Source organism: Hemicordylus capensis, chromosome 7 (genome assembly GCF_027244095.1).
Source record: "Hemicordylus capensis ecotype Gifberg chromosome 7, rHemCap1.1.pri, whole genome shotgun sequence".
Classification (NCBI taxonomy): domain Eukaryota; kingdom Metazoa; phylum Chordata; class Lepidosauria; order Squamata; family Cordylidae; genus Hemicordylus; species Hemicordylus capensis.
Genome location: NC_069663.1, coordinates 32,935,115 through 32,954,189, shown reverse-complemented (window position 1 = coordinate 32,954,189; position 19,075 = coordinate 32,935,115). Strand labels below are relative to the sequence as shown.

At 48.6% G+C, this 19,075-nt stretch overlaps 2 protein-coding genes across 3 annotated transcripts; one reads left to right on the top strand and one right to left on the bottom strand.

Moving 5' to 3' along the window:
* Positions 1-712: 712 nt before the first annotated feature.
* EIF3I (eukaryotic translation initiation factor 3 subunit I) lies at positions 713-11,858 on the bottom strand. Its single transcript, XM_053268013.1, has 11 exons — positions 11,701-11,858; positions 10,010-10,102; positions 7,278-7,365; positions 6,356-6,421; positions 5,046-5,195; positions 4,824-4,951; positions 2,860-2,970; positions 2,500-2,589; positions 1,371-1,444; positions 1,114-1,206; positions 713-1,029 (listed from the first exon to the last, which is right to left on the bottom strand). Exons 1-11 carry the CDS (start codon positions 11,701-11,703, stop codon positions 948-950), a joined length of 978 nt encoding a protein of 325 aa, XP_053123988.1. The 5' UTR covers positions 11,704-11,858; the 3' UTR covers positions 713-947.
* A 233-nt stretch (positions 11,859-12,091) lies between these two features.
* Positions 12,092-19,047, top strand: TMEM234 (transmembrane protein 234). Of its 2 annotated transcripts, none has more exons than XM_053268014.1 (5): positions 12,092-12,244; positions 14,760-14,911; positions 16,223-16,289; positions 17,389-17,481; positions 17,673-19,047. In XM_053268014.1, exons 1-5 carry the CDS (start codon positions 12,232-12,234, stop codon positions 17,747-17,749), a joined length of 402 nt encoding a protein of 133 aa, XP_053123989.1. In that variant the 5' UTR covers positions 12,092-12,231; the 3' UTR covers positions 17,750-19,047. The 2 variants fall into 2 exon arrangements, with proteins under 2 accessions (XP_053123989.1, XP_053123990.1); XM_053268015.1 differs by having other exon boundaries at positions 12,222-12,308.
* Positions 19,048-19,075: the final 28 nt, after the last annotated feature.

Genomic DNA, 19,075 nt, shown 5'->3' with positions numbered 1-19,075 from the left:
ATTGCTCCTCTCTCCCACCCCGCCCACTGCAGGCTGGTCATTTGTCAGGTAGAGCTGTGTGGTTACTGCACAGCTCTACCTGACAAACTACCAGCCTGTAGGTAGCACAACTCTCAGGTGAAGTGGGAGGCAGAGGATCTTCCCAAGCTGCTGCCCGGAAGCAGGAGGTAGCTGCTCCCAATCCACCCCCCACCGGCTCGGAAGGACAAGCCACTACTGCCTGTTGCAATGGCCAAAGGACATCAGGGACTGAGGTTGGAGAGCCACAGGTGCATACGGACCAAGGGCTGTCCAAGCAACACCAGAGGCGGCTTCCTGGCATGTCCAGATGAGCCACTACTGCAACAAGAGACCGCTGCCTGGCGTCAGACAAGCCATGTCGAGTTGCACAAGCCGTGTGTGTGTGCGTGTGTGCGTAGAGAGAAAGAAGCCCCCACAGGGTGCCAGACTCCAGCCCTCTACACTGTCGCAATGAAACGAGAATTGCTGCCACCCAGGGTAGACAAAACAAAGCTACATGGGCCAAAGGTCTGACTTAGTGCAAGGCACTTCCTAGGCACGTGCGTAATAAGTGAATTAAAAACCCTCCGATAAGAAAAGCTGGATCTGGAGGCCTGTACCAATCAAGCACATTAAGCAAATGGGCATCACAAAGGAATGAACAGCCCAATTACGACATAAAGCCACAAACACAAATGCACACGTACACCACTTGTGGTTGGAAGAGGACTGAGCATTTATTGCTTCCTTCTGAATTCCTTTTATAAATACGCAGGAAGCAACCGGCTCCCGGGAGAAGACGCGGGGCTGCCCTGGAACAAAGCAGCAAGCAGAGCTCACTGCGCCCCACAGAGCCTCACTCAGGAAGGAGGGCAGTTCCCGGCCCTGCTGGATCTTGCAGTGTCCAGAGCAGCAACGGCTGGGAGGTCGAGGGGGAAGGGGCTGGTTCAGGCTTCAAACTCAAACTCAAAGTACTGGGGGTCAAAGTAGTGGATGCGGACGTAACCATCCTCGCCGCCACTGCTGTAACTGAAAGGGAAAAAGAGGAGAGGTGAGCCCGGAGGAGTCCTCCGCTCAGAAGAAACACCACCCACGCTGACCAAGGGCCCTTACCTCTTCCCGTCAGGGTGGAAAGCAACGCTGTTAATGGGCCCAAAGTGGCCCTTGACTCTCCCAAACTCTTCCTCAATGGCCAAGTGGAAGTACCTAGAACCAGGAAGGAAGGGAGAGAGACGGTCACGAGGTCACAATCAGACGAGGAGGAGATGAAGCTCTTTGCACAATTGGGCTCACGTGATGCTGCCCTTTCAACGTTCGAAACCCAATGCCGACTCCTCTGGGAAGGGGGCAGCTAGCCCACACTTACTCACCTGGCCTCAAACTTGCCAATCCGGGTGGAAGTGGTTGTCACATCCATGGCTTCCTGTCCACCACCCAGCACCACCTGCCAACGAAGAAAGGGGAGGGCAGACCTCAGCCACACGCTCCTCGGGTAGGAGGCAACAGTCTAGCACAGTCTGCAAAATCAAGTCTCCAGATGCTGCTGTTGGACTACAGCTCCCGTCATGCCTAGGCACGATGGCCTTGCAACCTCAGAGGAAACTCAGTGCCCAAGGCTTGCATCCTCAGAGGAAAAACGGGCCAGAATCGGATGTGTGAATGCACATTCCATCCCTAGGAATAGTCCCAGCAACAGGAAGACCATAAAAATGCTCTCAGCTCTGGCCTACTGCAGTATCTCCCCATCCTCTCCTCAAGAGTCAGCCAGCCCTCAGCCTTGCTGCCTGACCTCCCCATGCATTTGCACCCCAGTCCAGCTGAAGCCAAGAGGGTTGGCAAAGGACTAAACAGACTACATGCAAGAGCCCAGTAAGACAGGCCCCTCAGGGGATGATGGGGCTGCTAAGTTTTCACACATCTCGACTCTGAGGGGTGCAGGAAGCAGAAGCCTGGCTGGGGTTAAGCAGTGCCACGCTGGCCAGATGAGCTGGTGGGCTTTGAAGGTCAATCTCATTTGCTTCGGAGCTGCATTTCTAGCTATTCTACTCTCTTGCTGGGCAAAAACTGCAAGGAGTTGTTGTGTTGGTCTGTTAGGGGGGGAAATCCCAGATTCACAGCAGGGTAAGATGATAAGTAAAAAGTTACATGTGAGCACTGTAAGATCTTCCCTTTGGGGATGGAGCCGCTCTGGGAAGAAGGACATGTGAATGTTTGCATGCAGAAGGTCCCAGGTTCCCTCCCTGGCAGCATCTCCAAGGCAGGGCTGGGAGACACTCCTGCCCGCAGGCTTGGAGAAGCCACTGCCAGTCTGTGTAGACAATCCTGAGCAAGATGGACCAAGGCTCTGGCAGCTTCCTATGTTCCATAAACTTGGCCTTTGCTCAGAAGGTATCACAGAAGTGAGAATCTCTGTCTCAAACCCCAAACCAGGAAAGATCTTCCACAAGCCACTGAGACAAGGGCAATAAGGACCACACCCCGACTTGCCCACCAACATACATGATCAAAGATGGGTGAGAGCGCCGCGGAGTTCACTGGCCGCTCTGTCCGGAATGTCTTGAGGTGGTCCAGGGTTGTGCAGTCAAACAGCTAAAACAGGAGAAGTGGGTCGTTAGGTGCCGCCTTCGCACAAGCTTCTCTTGGCACAACACTGCCATAAGCCCTAACCACTGGCCTGGCAGACCCCAGAGCCTCAAGCCCAGCCAGTTCAGGACGAGAGACCCGCTTCTTAGCTGTGCAGCCACTGCAAATCCATCCCATCCATCTGCAGTTCCAGCCTTATAGGCAGGCGCTGAAGGCGGCAGGGAGAGGGAAGGTGGCTGCCTCTGCAGAGTCCTGGGGAGAGGTGGAGGGACGCACCTTGGCAGTGTTATCCTTGGAGGCGGTGATGAACATGGTCATGTCTCGGGACGTCTGGATGTCGTTGATCTGCTTGGTGTGTTCCTTGACATTCACGAGGGCCTCCCCTGACTAGGAAGGAAGAGGGAGATGAAAGAGGTGGAGGGTCTCTAGAGCAACCCTTGCGTCTCCAGATCTGGGGACCCCTGGGCTAGACCAGAGGAGGGGGTAACCCCCCCCACACACACACACCCTCAGGTACCAAGTACTAAAGACCAAACAAACATTAAAATCAACAGCAGGAAACCAGTCAAAGCAGTCAAGCCAGAAGGGTCCTAACGTTTTGTCACCACATTAAAGCCAGCTTGACAAGGCACCACCAAGGCATGAGAGTTGGCACCGGCTGAGTCTCCCTGACTTCCACAAGGACGGTCCCCACAAGCCTGACCAAAGAAGACAGAGTAAGGTTGCTGGAGAGGATCTCAGCATTCAGGCAGGCTTGGGTAGGAGAAGGCGGTTTTGTCCATATCTGGGTCTTGAGCCCATACAGGGCACAAAAAGCAGGCACCAGAACGTTGAACTAAATCTTAGCAGGTATCCCCTATGTGGATCAATCTCATCGGAGGTCTGCCCACAGGAGGGCGAAGGACCGGGCTTTGATTTGCCTCGGTACCCAGTCCGAACCTCTTCTCTACCACGAGGTTACCCCCGTCGAGGATGTGCATGCCAGCCCACCTCAACCCAGGTCACGAGGCACTGAGTGGCGTTTGCTGGCATATGCATCCGAGTGGGAGCGGATCCAGCCTGAGAGTCGCGAGATCACCAAGCCTTCCTCCGTATTGCCACTCACCATAACAGCCCTCCAGCCCAACACCAATGGAAATTAACCTACTCTGACCCACACTCATCCCCAAAGTGGCCTATTAACCCCAGGGACTGCCTTAACGAAATCGGTGAGAAGTAGGTGGGAAAAGGCCCAACATTAGCCAATCAGTTGAGACCCAAAAGATTCCTACTTGGCCCCAGTGGCGACCGGAATATCCCTCACCGAGTCCAGGGGCGAGCAGGAGGGTGCCTGCCCATAGGGCAACTGAAAGACAGAGCAAAGGAGCCGACTGCTTATGCAGCCGCTCCTTGAACGTGATTGGTCCGCCAGAGTCATGTGCCAGGGGACTAAAATGGCAGCCCACATGCCTGTCTCTCAGGCCAGGCCTGCAACTCTGCTCTATCATAGCAAAAGGGGCCGGGAGTGGCTATGCAGCTGATTCTGAACTGGCAACATGTGGCCAGTGGCCAGTCCCCATTAGTAGCCCTGTGCCCACACTTTGAATTCAGCAATGTTTTCAAGGAATCCTACAGAGGAGGGGCTCCCAAACATGGGTCCCTGGATGTTGTTGGACTACAACTACCATCATCTCCAGCCACAAAGGCCATCGTGGCAGGGGTTGATGGGAGCTGTAGTCCAACACCATCCAGGGACCCATGTGTGGGAACCCCTTCTCAAGCAGGTTTCAAGGGTCAGAAGCACTTCACACACATTTCCTCAGCCATCTGTACAAAGCTCTGTAAGGAAGAGGATGGTCTTCTTATCTCCATATTGCAGAAGTGGAAGGGGCACGAGCAGAGAGCAGCCGTTTGTTTAAGGCACGCAGGGAGCTGTGAACCAGAGACTCCATTACACCAACTGTTACGAATGTGTCCTGCTCAAGGCAACGCAAGTGAGGCCAGTATGGACACAGGCAACAGAGCCAAATCCTTATTAGTCCATGAAGCCACTAGAGTGGCCTTGGGCAAGAAGAAACTCCCTTTCCACCCGGCCTACCTCAGAGCGAGGGCTGTGAGGGGGCTCTAGGAGAGAGCGGCAAAGGCCAGGGGCGCAGGAAGGCACACAGCAAAACTCCTCTGGCCGGCTGCTGGTGCTTTCCTTTGCCGTCTGCTGGGGCCCAAGGCACTCCTTCCAGCTCCCCCCCCCCCCCCGTACTGACCTTTGCACTAAACTGATTCAGCTCCCCGTTCTCGTGTCCCACAATGATGAACTCCCCAAGGGGACCCCACACAGCGCTGGTGATTTTGGACTCGCTACAGGGGATTTTCATGTACGGCTCGTTGTTCTCTGCGGAGGAAGAGAAGCGGGGGGGGGGGTTAGAAGTGCCCGCCAAGGACTGCCCTGCCCTCAGCCACCACTCCTCCGCCCAGAGGCCTCTCACCGATCTGGCTGGAGTCGCGAAGGTCAAAGAAGCTCACAAAACACTGGTAGCCCATTTGCTTATCTGTGGAAAACATGACGATGTTCCCGCCGAAGTCAAAGCCACAGGTGCGGACGGCGGAGTTGGTGTTCACCAGAGCCAGCTGCTTCCCTAAGGAGAGGGCGGGAGGCATCAAACCAGGTCATCTGGGGGCAGGACACTGCCTCAGCCCCCGGCAGATCACAAGCTCCATCTAGTCCAGCACGATCTCCTCCAACTGGAACGGCTCTCCAAGAGGACTGGTTCCAGGCTCTATCTTACATGTACTTGCCTGCATCCTCCCCCACAATAAGTTTCAAATCCTGTTTTGTGGAACAAATTTCTGTTTCACCATGTTGTGGTTTTATGGTGGTCTCTTCTGGCTCTCTCATAGCAACAGTGTTCCCTGTAACAGGGATTCCCAGTTGTTGTTGACTACAACTCCCAGAATCCCCAATCAAAAGCAATTGCGGCTGGGAATTCTGGGAGTTGTAGTCAACAACATCTGGGAATCCCTGTTAGAGGGAACACTGCATAGAAAGCGCCCATATACCGAGTCAGACCATTGGTCCATCTAGCTCAGTATTGTCGACCCAGACTGGCAGCGGCTTCTCCAAGGTTGCAGGCAGGACTCCCTCTCAGCCCTATCTTGGAGATGCTGCCAGGGAGGGAACTCGGAGCCTTCTGCATAAAAGCATGCAGAGTGACCCATCCCCCAAGGAGAATATCTTACAGTGCTTACATATGGTCTCCCATTCAAATGCAAACCAAGGTGGACTCTGCTTAACAAAGATGACAATTCATGCTTGCTACCACAAGCCCAGCTCTCTTCCAGGTGAAATAATCTCCAATTGTGTTTAGGCTGGCCACCTTAAGTGGGGCAGTGGGGAAATGCTTGACTAAACAGCAGAAGGTTGCCGGTTCGAATCTCCATTGGTACTGTATTGGGCAGCTGCGATATAGAAAGATGCTGAAAGACATCATCTCATACTGTGCAGGAGGAGACAATGGTCAACCCCTCCTGTACTCTACCAAAGAAAACCACAGGGCTTTGTGGGCACCAGGAGTTGGAATCAACCTGAGGGCACATTTTACTATGTTTAGGCTGCTCTTTGAGCAATGGGTTCATTTTTGGGATTACAATTTACTGAAGGCAAGAGCAGGAACTGTAGTTTTGAAACAAGCAAATATTTTCCCCCAGTGACACCCTCCCCACTGCTAGGCAGAGTCCCCGCTCACCTCCAGAGTCCCCGCTCACCTCCCCAACAGGCCCTTCTCTCCCCGCAACCTACCTGTCTCACAGTCCCAGAGGCGACAGCTGTTGTCTGCAGAGCCTGTCAGCACATGCCTTGTGTCCCCTGAAGGAGCAGTCAAGGAACCCCAACACAGACCGGGAAAGAGGTACATCTTGCAGCAAGGGAGCAGCCGCCCCAGAGAGGCCCGCCTGGCACCCTCACTTTGTCCTCTTAGATGCCAGGTGAAGACCTCTCTGTTCACCCAGGTCTTTTACATCGCATTTTAAAATGTTTTTAAAAATATTCCTGTATTTTATTGCAATCTTGCTTTAATTCATTTTAACAGTATATATTTTATTCAACTATTTTACTTTGTGACTCCCCCAAAGAACAATTGTTATGCAGCAGCCAACAAATAAAGTTGTATTATTATGATGGGATGTATCCACGTTATAGGAGGGCTTCAGTAGTCAAACAGAATGAGTTCCAAAAGAAGGCATCTGGTGACAAGTATCTGGGACAGTTCCTGAATGATCCTTTTATGAGTGAAAGCTAGGCTGAGGGAAGTGAGGTTTCTTTTAACTTACATGCATTCTTTAAATAAATAAATAAATAAAAGAATTAGATTTTTTCCTAGGTTATTCTTATCATCCTCCCAAGTCAGATCATCCCACACTATACTCAAAGTTGCATATGAAAGCATTCACCTACCACCCTATAAAGTAAGTCGTTGTCTAGGAAAGCAAAGTGCCTGGATCCTTCTTGTCTCTTTACTGCTTCAGGCTTAATGCAGTTACTCTACCAGAATCTGCAAACTGGCAACTTTGCCCAAAGCCACTTTTGCCCCAAAGCCACTTTTACCCAGCTCAAATGTCCTCGCCAGCTGCAGCATCTCCTAACATTAATGGTTAAGAGCATCTCGACTTCGTGCTTGAAACACTGTGCCCCAACACACTGAGTTTTAAAACCAAAAGGATACAGTCAGCGTCCACACACCAGACAGCACCTGTGTGTCCATTGTACGTGCCAAGTCTCTCACCGTTGACTGAGTACCATACGTTAACAATCTGGTGAAGGCAATAAAGCAAGCCAGATTATTAAAAAGGGATCCAAAGGAAGTGAGCAAACGCAAACAGCCATCCTCTAAATGGCAGGGGATTTTGCTCAATCTACTGATTAGGTTACAGTTTAGTGACATGACAGACTCAATTTCTGGGCCAAATTAGAAACACTCAACTTTGAGTCAAGGAGAAATATTGGAACCAATTAAAATGCAAACATATCTAGTAGATGAGAAAGCCTCAATAAATTTGCTCTTAAAATGGCATACATTTTTCTCAGTGACCACAACATACTGAACAGGAAACTTGATATTCTGCTACAGCAAACCAAAAGCCAGATTTAACTTTAAAATGTGTATGTGATTTTTTTAGAAAATGTACACATCTTATTTATTTATCTGTTATTTCTCTATGTAAACTGCTTTGGAAATATTTGTTGAAAAGCAATATATAAATATTTGTTGTTACACAACAATTTCTAAGATGGAAATCACACCACACATACTATTACAGACAGTTATATACATCTGGGCATTTAATAAAGGCTACTAAAGTGGTGCAGCAGGGAAATGCTTGACTAACAAGCAGAAGGTTGCCGGTTCGAATCCCCATTGCTACTATATCGGGCAGCAGCGATATAGAGAGATGCTGAAAGGCATCATCTCAAACTGCACGGGAGGAGGCAATGGTAAACCCCTCCTGTATTCTACCAAAGAAAGCCACAGGGCTCTGCGGGTGCCAGGAATCTAAATCAACTTGACGGCACACTTTTATCTTTACAAATTCAACAGCCTCTGGTCTACGGTGACAAAAGCCTTATAACCATTTTTATTTATTTTTATTTTTTTTTAAGGGACTCTGAGCAGAGCCAACTGTGCAGACTTTAACTGGTAAAGATTTGAATAAGGAGAATAACTCTATGAGAGCTAGTTTCAGGCTATGAAGAGTTTTATAGATCAATACTAGCACTTTGAATTGAAGCCAGAACTTAAATGTGTATTTGCAGCAACAAATACTGGATTTTTTCCTATGCCAGCTGCGTCCCTTGCTTGAGATAAACAACCTCAGAACAGTAGTACATATTCTGGAAACTTCCAGACTTGACCACTGCAATGTGCTCTATGCAGGGCTGCCTTTGTACGTAGTCCGGAAACTGCAACTGGTGAAAAATGTAGCAACCAGGCTAGTCTCCAGGTCATCTTGGAACGACCATATTGCACCTATATTAAAATAATCACACCAACTACTGGTGTGTTTTGGGGCAAAAAACAAAGTGCTGGTTATAAAGCCCTAAATAGCTTAGGCCAAGGGTATTTTTAAAAACACCTTCTCTCCTATGAGCCCCATTGCCTATTGAGGGCATCTGTCTGCAGTTGCCACCAGATCATCTGGTGGCTACTAAGGGACGAGTCTTCTCAGTCGCTGCCCTGAGGCTTTAGAATGCACTCTCTGAAGAAGTAAGAGCCTCCCCATCTCTAACACCTTTTAAAAGGTCTATGAAGACACATTTATTCATCCAGGCTTTTAATTCAATTTAGAGAATCTGTTATTGTTTTAGGTTGTTTTTATTCTTATTTTATTATCCTCTCTAATAAAACGCTTGGTGTCCGTCCGTGGACGGACACCAAGCGTGCGTTCGTGCCTGGCCTGTTCTGGGCATGCCCAGAACAGGGCAAGGGAAGCACGAACGGCAGGACCCGGCGGCCATGTTGGGGCCGGGAGAAGGAGAAGTGGCCGCCGCCTACGCCAGGAGGAGAGTGCGGGAGAGGCGGCGGCGCAGCCGTGGCCATGGCCAGAGGTGGCGGTGGCCGCGACGGGGCAACTGGCGGTGGGAGTGCGGGTGAGGCGGCGGCGGGGCCAGAAGCGGCTGCCGCAAATAAAGGAGAGAGGTGCCGGGGAAGAGGCGGCGGGGAAGCTGGCTGAGGTGGCGGCGGAGCCGCCGCCGAGGCCTGGCGCCGCCAGTAAAGCCGGGCGGGGGGGGAACCTTGGGGCCCGATCCCACCATTCCCGTCCCCCCGCCAAATTACTAAGGGCCAAATTGGCCCTGAAAAATGCCGCCGCCGAACCGCCCTCCCAGCTGCCCGATCCCACCATTTGTACAGGAAAGAGGAGCTCACCAGCAGAGCTCCTCTTTCTGCAAAGGCTCTTCTCAAACTGGCGCTTTGAGAGGAAAGGGATCGGGCAGCTGGGAGGTTCGGCGGCGGGGGCCGAAAGCATTACTAGCGCCCGTTTTTCAACGGGCTAAAATTCACTTGTTTTATTATAAACCACCCAGACACACAAGTTTGAGATGGTATATAAATATGCTAAATACATACATATTTTCTCACTCCTGTAAGGACACAACAGCAACATTCTACGGCAGCTAAAGCTTCCGAAGCTCTTCAAAGGGCAACCCCAAACAGAGTGCTTTACAATTCCTAACCCTCAAGATTACAAAGGCATGAACAGTGGACAGATCCTTATTTCCAAGGGTGGGATGCAGCTGGCATAACAGATGTAATTGACCAGATGCTTCTAGCTCCATTCTGTTTCATTTGTTTTTCCTCCATTCCAATCTTTATTGACCTTATATGGACAGCAAAGAGATGTCACTCTGGGTTGAAAGGAAAACATGTGGGAATAGACAAGAGTTAAAAGGAAAACATACCGGATCTTTGGCCACTGTGAACAGCAGGTCCCCTTCCCGGTTATATTTGATCTGAGTAATGGATCTCTCGTGGCCTTGCAACAGAATAGGTTTCTATGATAGACAGTGAAAATATGTCCATGAATTCATACTCCTTAAAGGCAGAACTAAACGTTAAACTATAAAGCATTTCTGTCACTCACGCACACATATTAGATAGACAATGTTTAAAGCTGCAAACAGAACTCCATACAAGTAGTTTCTGGATCCCAGAAAGATGCAATTCATCAAAAATAACAGTATAAATTTATTCTTGATTAACAAACGGAACTATAACATGCAAGAAGTTTCAGCTTCCGTCTTCTTCAGTTGCTCTGATGTTAAGTGAAATGTACATCAGCTGCAGTACCTTGTTACTGCTGCTACTGTACCTTTCGGTTAGATTACTTTCAGTATTTATTTCCAGAGCTGGAAAGATTCTAGTTTGTTCACATTCTGTTTCTAAAGTGTCCCAGCTTCCATTCCATAGAGCAAAACTAAACAGATGTGACACCTCAGCATACAAATTTTCAGTTCTATACTGGAATCCCTATTACAGAGCAGATGTTTCTGTAACATATACACATTTACATATATAGACACATATAGAAAGACTTTGCATTTTAAAAAGTACACCATAAAAATATCTATTTATAAGATATACACGGTAAACACATGTCGCCCACATATTCTATACATGACCTATATACTCACACATATACTTTACACCAGGCCTGCTCAACTTAGGAACCCCCAGCTGTTTTTGAACTTGATTGATTGATTGATTAAGTGCCATCAAGTTGATGTCGACTCTTAGCGACCACATAGATAGATTCTCTCCAGAATGATCTGTCTTAAACTTGGTCTTTAAGCTCTCTCAGTGGTGCATTCATTGCTATTGTAATAGAGTCCATCCACCTTGCGGCTGGTCATCCTCTTCTTCTCTTTCCTTCAACTTTTTCCAGCATTATGGACTTCTCAAGGGAGCTGGATCTTCGCATAATGTGCCTGAAGTATGATAGTTTGAGTCTGGTCATTTGTGCCTCGAGTGAAAATTCTCGATTGACTTGTATGATTTTTCGTTTGTTTTCCTGGCTATCCATGGTATCCTCAAAAGTCTTCTCCAGCACCAAAGTTCAAAAGCGTCAATGCTTTTGGTTTGTGGCCGTAACATTAAAGATGTGGATGTGAATGTGATGTCAATGCTTTTTCTTTCCTGCTTCTTCAAAGTCCAGCTTTTGCATCCATAGAGTGTCAGGGGGAAAACCTGGAGGTCCGGAGATTGTTGTTGTTTTTAACTACAATTCCCATAATCCCCAGCCACAGTGGCCCATAGCCAGGCATGATATCTCTGGCTTCTCCAAGACAGGGCTGGGAGAGAGACTCCTGCCTGCAACCTTGGAGAAGCCGCTCCTAGTCTGTGTAGACAATACTGAGCTAGACGGACCGAAGGTGTGACTCAGTATATGGAAGCTTCCTATGTTCGTATGATGGGAACTGCAGGCTAACAACTACAGGAGGGCCGAAGTTGAGCAGCCCTGCGGTACACTTATAAAAGGGGCGACGCGTGGTTGTGGGCCGCCTGCTTTCCCTCGAAAGCAGCCTGAAACGTCTCTTAATTAACGAATGAAAAAGACCGATCGGGGTGGGGGTGGGGGTGCGTGGGGACTCACCATGGCAGCGGCGAGGAAGGCCACCGGCAGCAGCAACAGCGACACGAGCGAACGAGGAAAAGGATCTACTTCCGGAGCAAGGAGGAAGGAATAGTGGAAAGGTGGTGTCCATAGAGCTAGAAACAAGCAAGAGTCAAACACGGGAGGTGTGCTCTACTTGCGGCCTCCTTGCTATTGCCTCTAGTGCCGAGTCGAAGCCTCACGAGCCGCCGTTGAACATTCTGGATTTCTCCATATATTTGCGTGGGCCTCCGCTCTCGCTGCCGGCTCGGCGCACGGAAACACGGAGCGGCCAATGGGAACCAAGAAGTCCCCTCTGGGGAGACCCCGGCATCCTTTCCTCTGGTCTTTTCCAACTCTGTGGTTCTGGACGGTAATTTCCCGGCCTGAGTTAGGGAACGGAACCGGAAATGGGGAGGATGGCGCCATAGAAAAAGCATTGGTAGAGCGGCACCCTAGTCCTAATGGCAACTTTCGAGGGAGCCCCTCGCTCCGGTCCTTCTCCGCCGCTCTGTGGTCAGCTCGGTCGCTATGGCGTCGCTAGGTGAGGAGATGGCTTGGAAACCGGTGGGGGAGACCTAAAGTTACGCCCTTGGCGGCATTTCTTGGCAGGCCACGTTATTTGAAAGTATTTATGCTGGGAAAGGACGAGGGGGGGAAGAGTATCCAGCCCCCACCCCAAATATTGTGGGGAAGGAGGGAGGGGGGTGGTCTCCTGGGCAAAGCCGCCCCTCGTGGGTGGCGAAGCGGGAGGGCAGCGACGGGACTCCGAGGAGGAGGAAGCAGTTTCTTGGCAGGCCTGTTCACACGTGCTCTTCCATCCCGTGGCTCCTCACACGTGCGCCCTGCCCATCGTCTGCACAAAGGGCGCTTCCAGTTCTCCTGGCATCATTCCAGACTGTGGTCTTCTCCTTCAGCGGAGGGCGCAGCATTCTCTGCATCAAGTTCCTATGCAGCAGTCGCCGCTTGTCTGGACGAGCCAGGAGCACCCAGAAAGGCAGCTCGGGTTGCTTCTCCCTCCTCATGTGCGCACTGCAGGCAGCCAGGCAGCCAGCCATTCGTCAGGTTGCAGGGGAGCAACGGCAGGAGAGGGGGCACAAGTCCTCACCGCCTGCCTGTGAGCTCCTTGAAGGCATCGGGTGGTGGGCCACGGTGTGGAACAGGGTGCTGGACTAGATGGGCCTCCTTGGGCCTGATGCCACAGCAGGACTGTTCTTATTAGAGCTGCGCCATTGACTACACAGCTCTACCTGATGAATGGCTGGCCTGCAGGCAGTGCGACTCTCAGATGGGGCGGGAGAGAGAAGAGCAGCCCCACCTGCTGCCTTTGGCACCCACCTGGCTGATTAGAATGAGCTGCCACTGACTGATACGTAGGAAGCCAATGCCGGAATCAAGCATGCAACAATCAGCCCTGAGTGCCGCTCAATATATGGCCGGGCTTCTCAACCTTGGGTCACCAGGTGTGTTGGACTACTGTTCTCATCCAGTGTTCCCTGCAATGGGGATTCCCAGATGTTCTTGACTACAGCTCCCAGAATCCCCAAGCAAAAGCCATTGTAGCTGGGGATTCTGGGAGTTGTAGTCAAAAACATCTGGGAATCCCTGTTGGAGGGAACACTGTAATCCCATCATATCCCAGCCATGATGGCCAAATATCATTGTGGCTGTGGATGATGGGGGTTGCAGTCAGTGCTCCCTCTAAGGCGTGTGCATGTGCACGCGCTGACACACTTTTTGGATGTCCGCTCAATTAATTTTAGATCCTGCTCACATTTTATTTCAAAAGACAATGCATTTGAAAATACAAACATTTTAATGAGCAAAATAAAAAGATCACAGCATGATTCTGTATAATTCCTAGCATTTGTTTCAGTGCATTTAATGAGCATCTTATATCTGGGGGGAAAATACTAAGTACACTTCCTCTGATGTCCTGCAAGTACAGTTTAGTAATTCACATTAGTTTGCATGTAATCACAAGTTATTATATATTTTTTAAATTCAAAAACAAATCCAGAGATCCAAGAAAAAGTATAATTTATATATATCTATGTCACCCATCTCCCATTTCAGTCCAGAAGATCAGAAACATATATTAGTATTCCAAATTGACTTCATTATATGATTGCTATTTCTTTAGTTTAACTAGAAATGTTCTTTTAATCTTTAAAACCCCACTCTAAATTAGAGTGGGATTTTCAGTTGCAAGGTGCCAGAAGCTGGAGAAAACAAATTCAGCTTTTCAATGGTTTTACAATGAGAGGTCATGGATAAGGAATGTGAATGGCTCCCAGTTCCGCTTGTAAGGTTGAATCAGGAACGTCCCACTCTGAGTGCAGGTACGCATACATTGGCTTGATACTCCCACCCAGAACACAACTCATTCCGCACACAGGTGAAAAACTGGTTGCAGTGAACATCTGGGGACCCAAGGTCGAGAACCCTTGCCGTGTATGTAAGGTCGCATGTTTGAAGTGCCTCATGGCCTGCCAGCCTCACACTCTCTCTAGACTCTTTTGAATGGGCCGCAGCGGGCGGGGGGAAAGGTGGAAGTAGCAGCCTGCTCGGCAGGCAAAACAGGAAGCGCTGCAGGTGGTGTTGGTGCTCGGTGGGTGGGCAGAAGGAGAGCTGGTGCAGAAAAGAGCAGACTGCTTAGCTCACAGCTCAAACTAAGCAGAGGGATGCGACGCTCCTCCTCGGCGGCTGGTGGGGGGAAAGAATGGGGGGGCGGGAAGCACACCTCATGTTATCCTCTGGCTATAGGTATGGCTTTGAATCCTGGAGTCATGAATATGACCAGCACCCTGGTTCTGTACTCCCAGTTATTGACTGCCTGATCTCAAGCATGTTTACTTGAAAGAAAGCCTAACTGAGTTCTATGCAACTTACTCCCAAGCAAGCCTGGATAGGTTAGAACCCCCACCAATAAGCAGGTTTGAACAGGTGGAATGAAAGTGACTTCTTACTATTGTATTTTGCAATTTCCCAACTCCTGTTATTAAAATTGTTCAGAATCAATTCTGGACTGTCGTGTTCTGAGTGTTTTGCTGTTGCAGGTGAAATTGCAGCTTTGATCATGGTGGCAGTTCTTTGGGGAGGAACCAACCCATTTTTGAAAAGGGGCACAGAGGGTCTGGAGCAGGTGAAGGGAGAGAAACGAACCCTGCAGCTACTGGCAGAGATGAAATTCCTTTGTCTCAATTACAAGGTATTCAACACATTCTCAAACCCTGAGTAGGCAGTGCTTTGAGGTTACCTGCAATACTGCAGACATCTGCCTGAGAATAAGTTCCATTGAATGCATTTGGACTTCCAAGTAACATTGTCTTTGATCAGGCTGTACATCTGACGTGAATAATCTGTGGAATCCCTTTTCTTATGGGCTTGCTATCAGGACACCCTTTCCCCCTGTATACTTCTCTTGCAATGTTTCTGTGACCTAGGACTGCATTAACCACTGTACTAAGGATGTTCTATCTAGAGTGTTCTTGAGGAAATTAGAGTGACTGCAGTACTGCTGTATTTCTCACAAGCCTGCTCAATTTAGGCCCCCCAGTTGTTTTTGGATTACAACTCCCATAATCCCCAGACACAGTGGTCGATAGCCAGGGATTTTGGGAGCTGTAGGCCAACATCTGCAGGAGGGCCAAAGTTGAGCAGCCCTGAGGGGTTGCACACCAGAATTTCTCTGGCTCCTAGCTTTTGCTGAGCTTCTCTGCTTCTCAGAATGCAGTGACTGTGGCCTTGTTTCTTGACAGGAGAGTAATAGCCATAGTGGGTCCAACTGAAAGGGAACTTTGAATACCAATAGCTTGGCTTGCATGAGGAGCAAGATGTTTTCTGTCTTGCAACTGAGTTCAGGGGAAAGGAATCCCTGTGGTGCCTGGAAATGAGAGAGGCTTTTGTGCAGCTCAAATATTATATAGGGTGAAATAGTGGTGTATGAATGCCAACAAATGTGAGAGCTTAGCTTTCAGACTGAGCTATATGGGGCCTGGAGCATGGTTTGTCATAGGCTTAAATCAAGCCTCACCCACATTTTCATTACACCATGTATCCCAAATCTGTGTTAGCCCAATGAACCTGGATATCTAACCATGCTTTCCCTGGTGTCACACTGTATATTTTTAATTCCTCATGACTTGTGTTTATCCTTGCAACCGGTCACACTTATTGATTGCCTTGTTCTTAATAATTCACGTTATGATTCGTATGATTCTTTTAATCCTTTATTGTGATTGTGAAGTTTCTTACAGTGCTTCTCTCATTGTATAAGGTGTAGTGGCTTTGTAAATTCTGTAGATTCTAGCTATATAGCATTAGTATTTCATAGTTATAGATATATCCTAGCTCCACTGCAGGGCAATAATTCGATAATAGTGATATTTTAGCTTGTGATATTATCTCCCTAGTCGTGCCCTTGTATGCCTTTTTGCTCTTATGCTGGTCTTGGTCTACAATAAAGATGGATGGATTGATTGAACCATGCTTTCCTGTGCTTTTTCTTTCTTTCTTGCAGTACATGGTGCCATTTGTGCTCAATCAGTGTGGCTCAGTTGTCTACTATTTTACTTTGGCATCCACAGGTTGGTCCTTCCTTACAGTTTCTAGAGGAAGAGAGTGGGATTCGGGGAGGAGAGGGGAACAGACAGATCCCACTTTAATTTTGTGGTCCAGCCCCAAAATCCATCACAAGTAAATGTTAGAAATTAAGTCCCTTAACTGCTACCACATGTCCAGGGAAGTGCTGCACAGGTTCTTGGTACTTCACTTTTAAAGGGGTAAAAAATCTAGCTAGATAATATCTTACAGGTCTAGCTAGAAAATAATACCTGCCTTTTTATAGGGTGGTTGTAAAGCCTACAGGAAGATAAGGTGTGTGAAATGCTTTCAACACTTAAAAACTGTATAAATGCTACCTATTAAAGCTAACACTAATGGGTAACTTCTGGGCAGCTAATATTCATGGCTATGCAGGTAGCCCAGATTGCAGCTGTGAGAATATTGTTTTGAATGCTTCATTGCATTAAAAAAAAAGTGAAAACTTTCCTTTCACAATAATCTTAATTGATAATTACCATCTTCACAAGTTAGCCCACTTGTGCATCAAATGTTCACTTGTCCGCCATCTTAAATTGGGATTTGGATGACATCAAATGACATAATCGAGATGTCCCTACAACTGTACCAAATTTGGTCCAAATCAGTCCAATCATTGCAAAGTTGACAGGGATGTCCCATACCCATCTGAGTGATCTCATAGACTTACTTGCCACGAGGAAAGTAGGCTAATAACCTCCCTGCATGTGGAGAATAAGCACAACTAGGAGTTAGCTGGGAGAACCTCTCTCCCTGGTCTAATAGCTTTCTATTTACAGGGAATGTTTCTCCATAGGGAAGCAATAAAAAAATGACACCCACATTTTACCTGCAGCCTGAAGTGGTACAACCACTTTACCTTCTCCAAATCCAACCATTTGCTTGATGTGTAGACCACATCCAAGGCAATGCGGCTCATGGGATGTTCATGAGTCAGTCTGAATGTATTTCTTCTGCAACCACACTTCTCTTCTTGTGGTGGATTGTCCACTGGGCTGCAGAAAGCTTTGTCTACTCTTGTCTACTGCTTTGTGTTTTTGTTTGGATCAGATGATCCAATGTTATTCTTTCCCTCCTCCATTTCAGACTTGACCTTGGCTGTGCCTCTCTGCAACTCTTTGGCTCTGATGTTCACATTGGCAACAGGGAAGATGCTTGGCGAAGACCTTGGTGGGGCAAGTGAGTTGCTCGTTTTCTGATCAAATGCAAACTCTGTCCTCTCCAGCAACATCCCTTCTTACATTATAGTTCTTCAGAGCCCAGACGGGATTTGCTTATGAAAAAGTTATTTGTTTCTCTCATGAGCAAACCTGGTGGAAGTCCATAGTTCCCCATTAACATCGATGGTCTTCTGGCTGCTTTTCTTCCAGGGGCTGCACTGGGAATGCTGCTGACTGCCTTGGGAGTAGCTCTCTGCATAGCTGCATCTATGGATGAGAAGGCCTGACAAGGCAGAAGTGTGCAGGAAACAACGGCAGCCATGAATAAGCAACGGGAAACTGGCATCCCTCAAGACCCACAGTATGCTGCAGGGGGCTGTCTTGACTCCGTGCAGACTTCAAGCTGTTGTTGGGGAAGTCTCTCTCTCTTTCAAGCCTCCTGGTACTTATTTGTGCCTTTAGGGACATAAAAGTACATGGTGCCATCAAGTCGATTTCTACTCCTGGAGCCCACAGAGCCCTATGGTTTTCTTTGGTAGAATACAGGAGGGGTTTACCATCGTCTCCTCCCGCACAGTATGAGATGATGCCTTTCAGCATCTTTCTATATTGTTGCTGCTTGATATAGTAGCAGTGGGGATTCGAATTGGCAACCTTCTGCTTGTTAGTCAAGTATTTCCCTGCTGCGCCACTAGGAAGCTGCCATTTGTCAAGTCAGACCATTGGTCCATCTACACTGACGGGCTTCTCCAACGTTGCAGGCAAGAACCTCTTTCAGCCCTGTCTTGGAGATGCCAAGGAGGGAACTGGGAACTTTCTGCATGCAGATGCTCTTCCCAAAGCAGACCCATCCCCTGAGGGGAATCTCTGACAGTGCTCACACTTCTAGTCTCCCATTCATATGCAACAAGGGCAGACCCTGCTTAGCTAGAGGGACAAGTCATGCTTGCTCCCACAAGACCAGCAATTCTCATTGATCTAGTTTGCAGAAGGTCTGGTGGAGCTAAGCTTCTGTTGGAATGGTCTTGTCAGCTAACAACTCCTGGCTTCCAAGTGTGCATTCACAGTACCAGATTTTAAAAGCATCTTAAACTAGCACGGAAGTAGTTTAAAAGGTCCCAGAGAGCAATATGCTGCAGGACACGTTGAAACAGACCCAAAGTAAGTGCAGGGGTGACTTCTAGTGGATCCCTACCTTGGAGAAAAGTGGTGAGATGTGGAAAGAGGAGGCTGGTCAAAAGGAGAACTTCCAGCCTCCACCCAGAAATATCGTTTAATAATGTCTCAGATGTATGCAAGTAGTGTGTGCGTGTCAAGTGCCTCTCCCCCTTCCCTCAAAACCTGGGATTGTGGGGCATGGTTTCCATGCAATCTGAAGCCCCAGGACCACCGAAGAAGAAGAAGAATGTGTTGGTAGTGGGGTAACCGGCAGTAGCCTTTGAGGTTTCATGAGGGGACAAGTTTGGGAGAAACTCCTCCTTTGTCTTGGTTGAATTTCTGAAAGACTAACTTCTTCATGGGATTCTAGTTCTGTTGACTTGTTACTGCACATCTGTGTTCTAATTTATTAAAACTATGAAGCAACTGTTGTCGCTCCCTGGCCCCTGCTCCTA

What these genes read in the sequence shown, in the direction of transcription:
- TMEM234 (XM_053268014.1), top strand. An exon ending in TTTTACTTTGGCATCCACAG is followed by an intron (nt 16,290 to 17,388) that starts GTTGGTCCTTCC and finishes CCTCCATTTCAG; the next exon opens with ACTTGACCTTGGCTGTGCCT. An exon ending in CGAAGACCTTGGTGGGGCAA is followed by an intron (nt 17,482 to 17,672) that starts GTGAGTTGCTCG and finishes CTTTTCTTCCAG; the next exon opens with GGGCTGCACTGGGAATGCTG.
- EIF3I (XM_053268013.1), bottom strand. An exon ending in TCACAGTGGCCAAAGATCCG is followed by an intron (nt 7,366 to 10,009) that starts GTATGTTTTCCT and finishes TGCCTTCACCAG; the next exon opens with ATTGTTAACGTATGGTACTC. An exon ending in CCTCTGGGACTGTGAGACAG is followed by an intron (nt 5,196 to 6,355) that starts GTAGGTTGCGGG and finishes CCCTCTCCTTAG; the next exon opens with GGAAGCAGCTGGCTCTGGTG.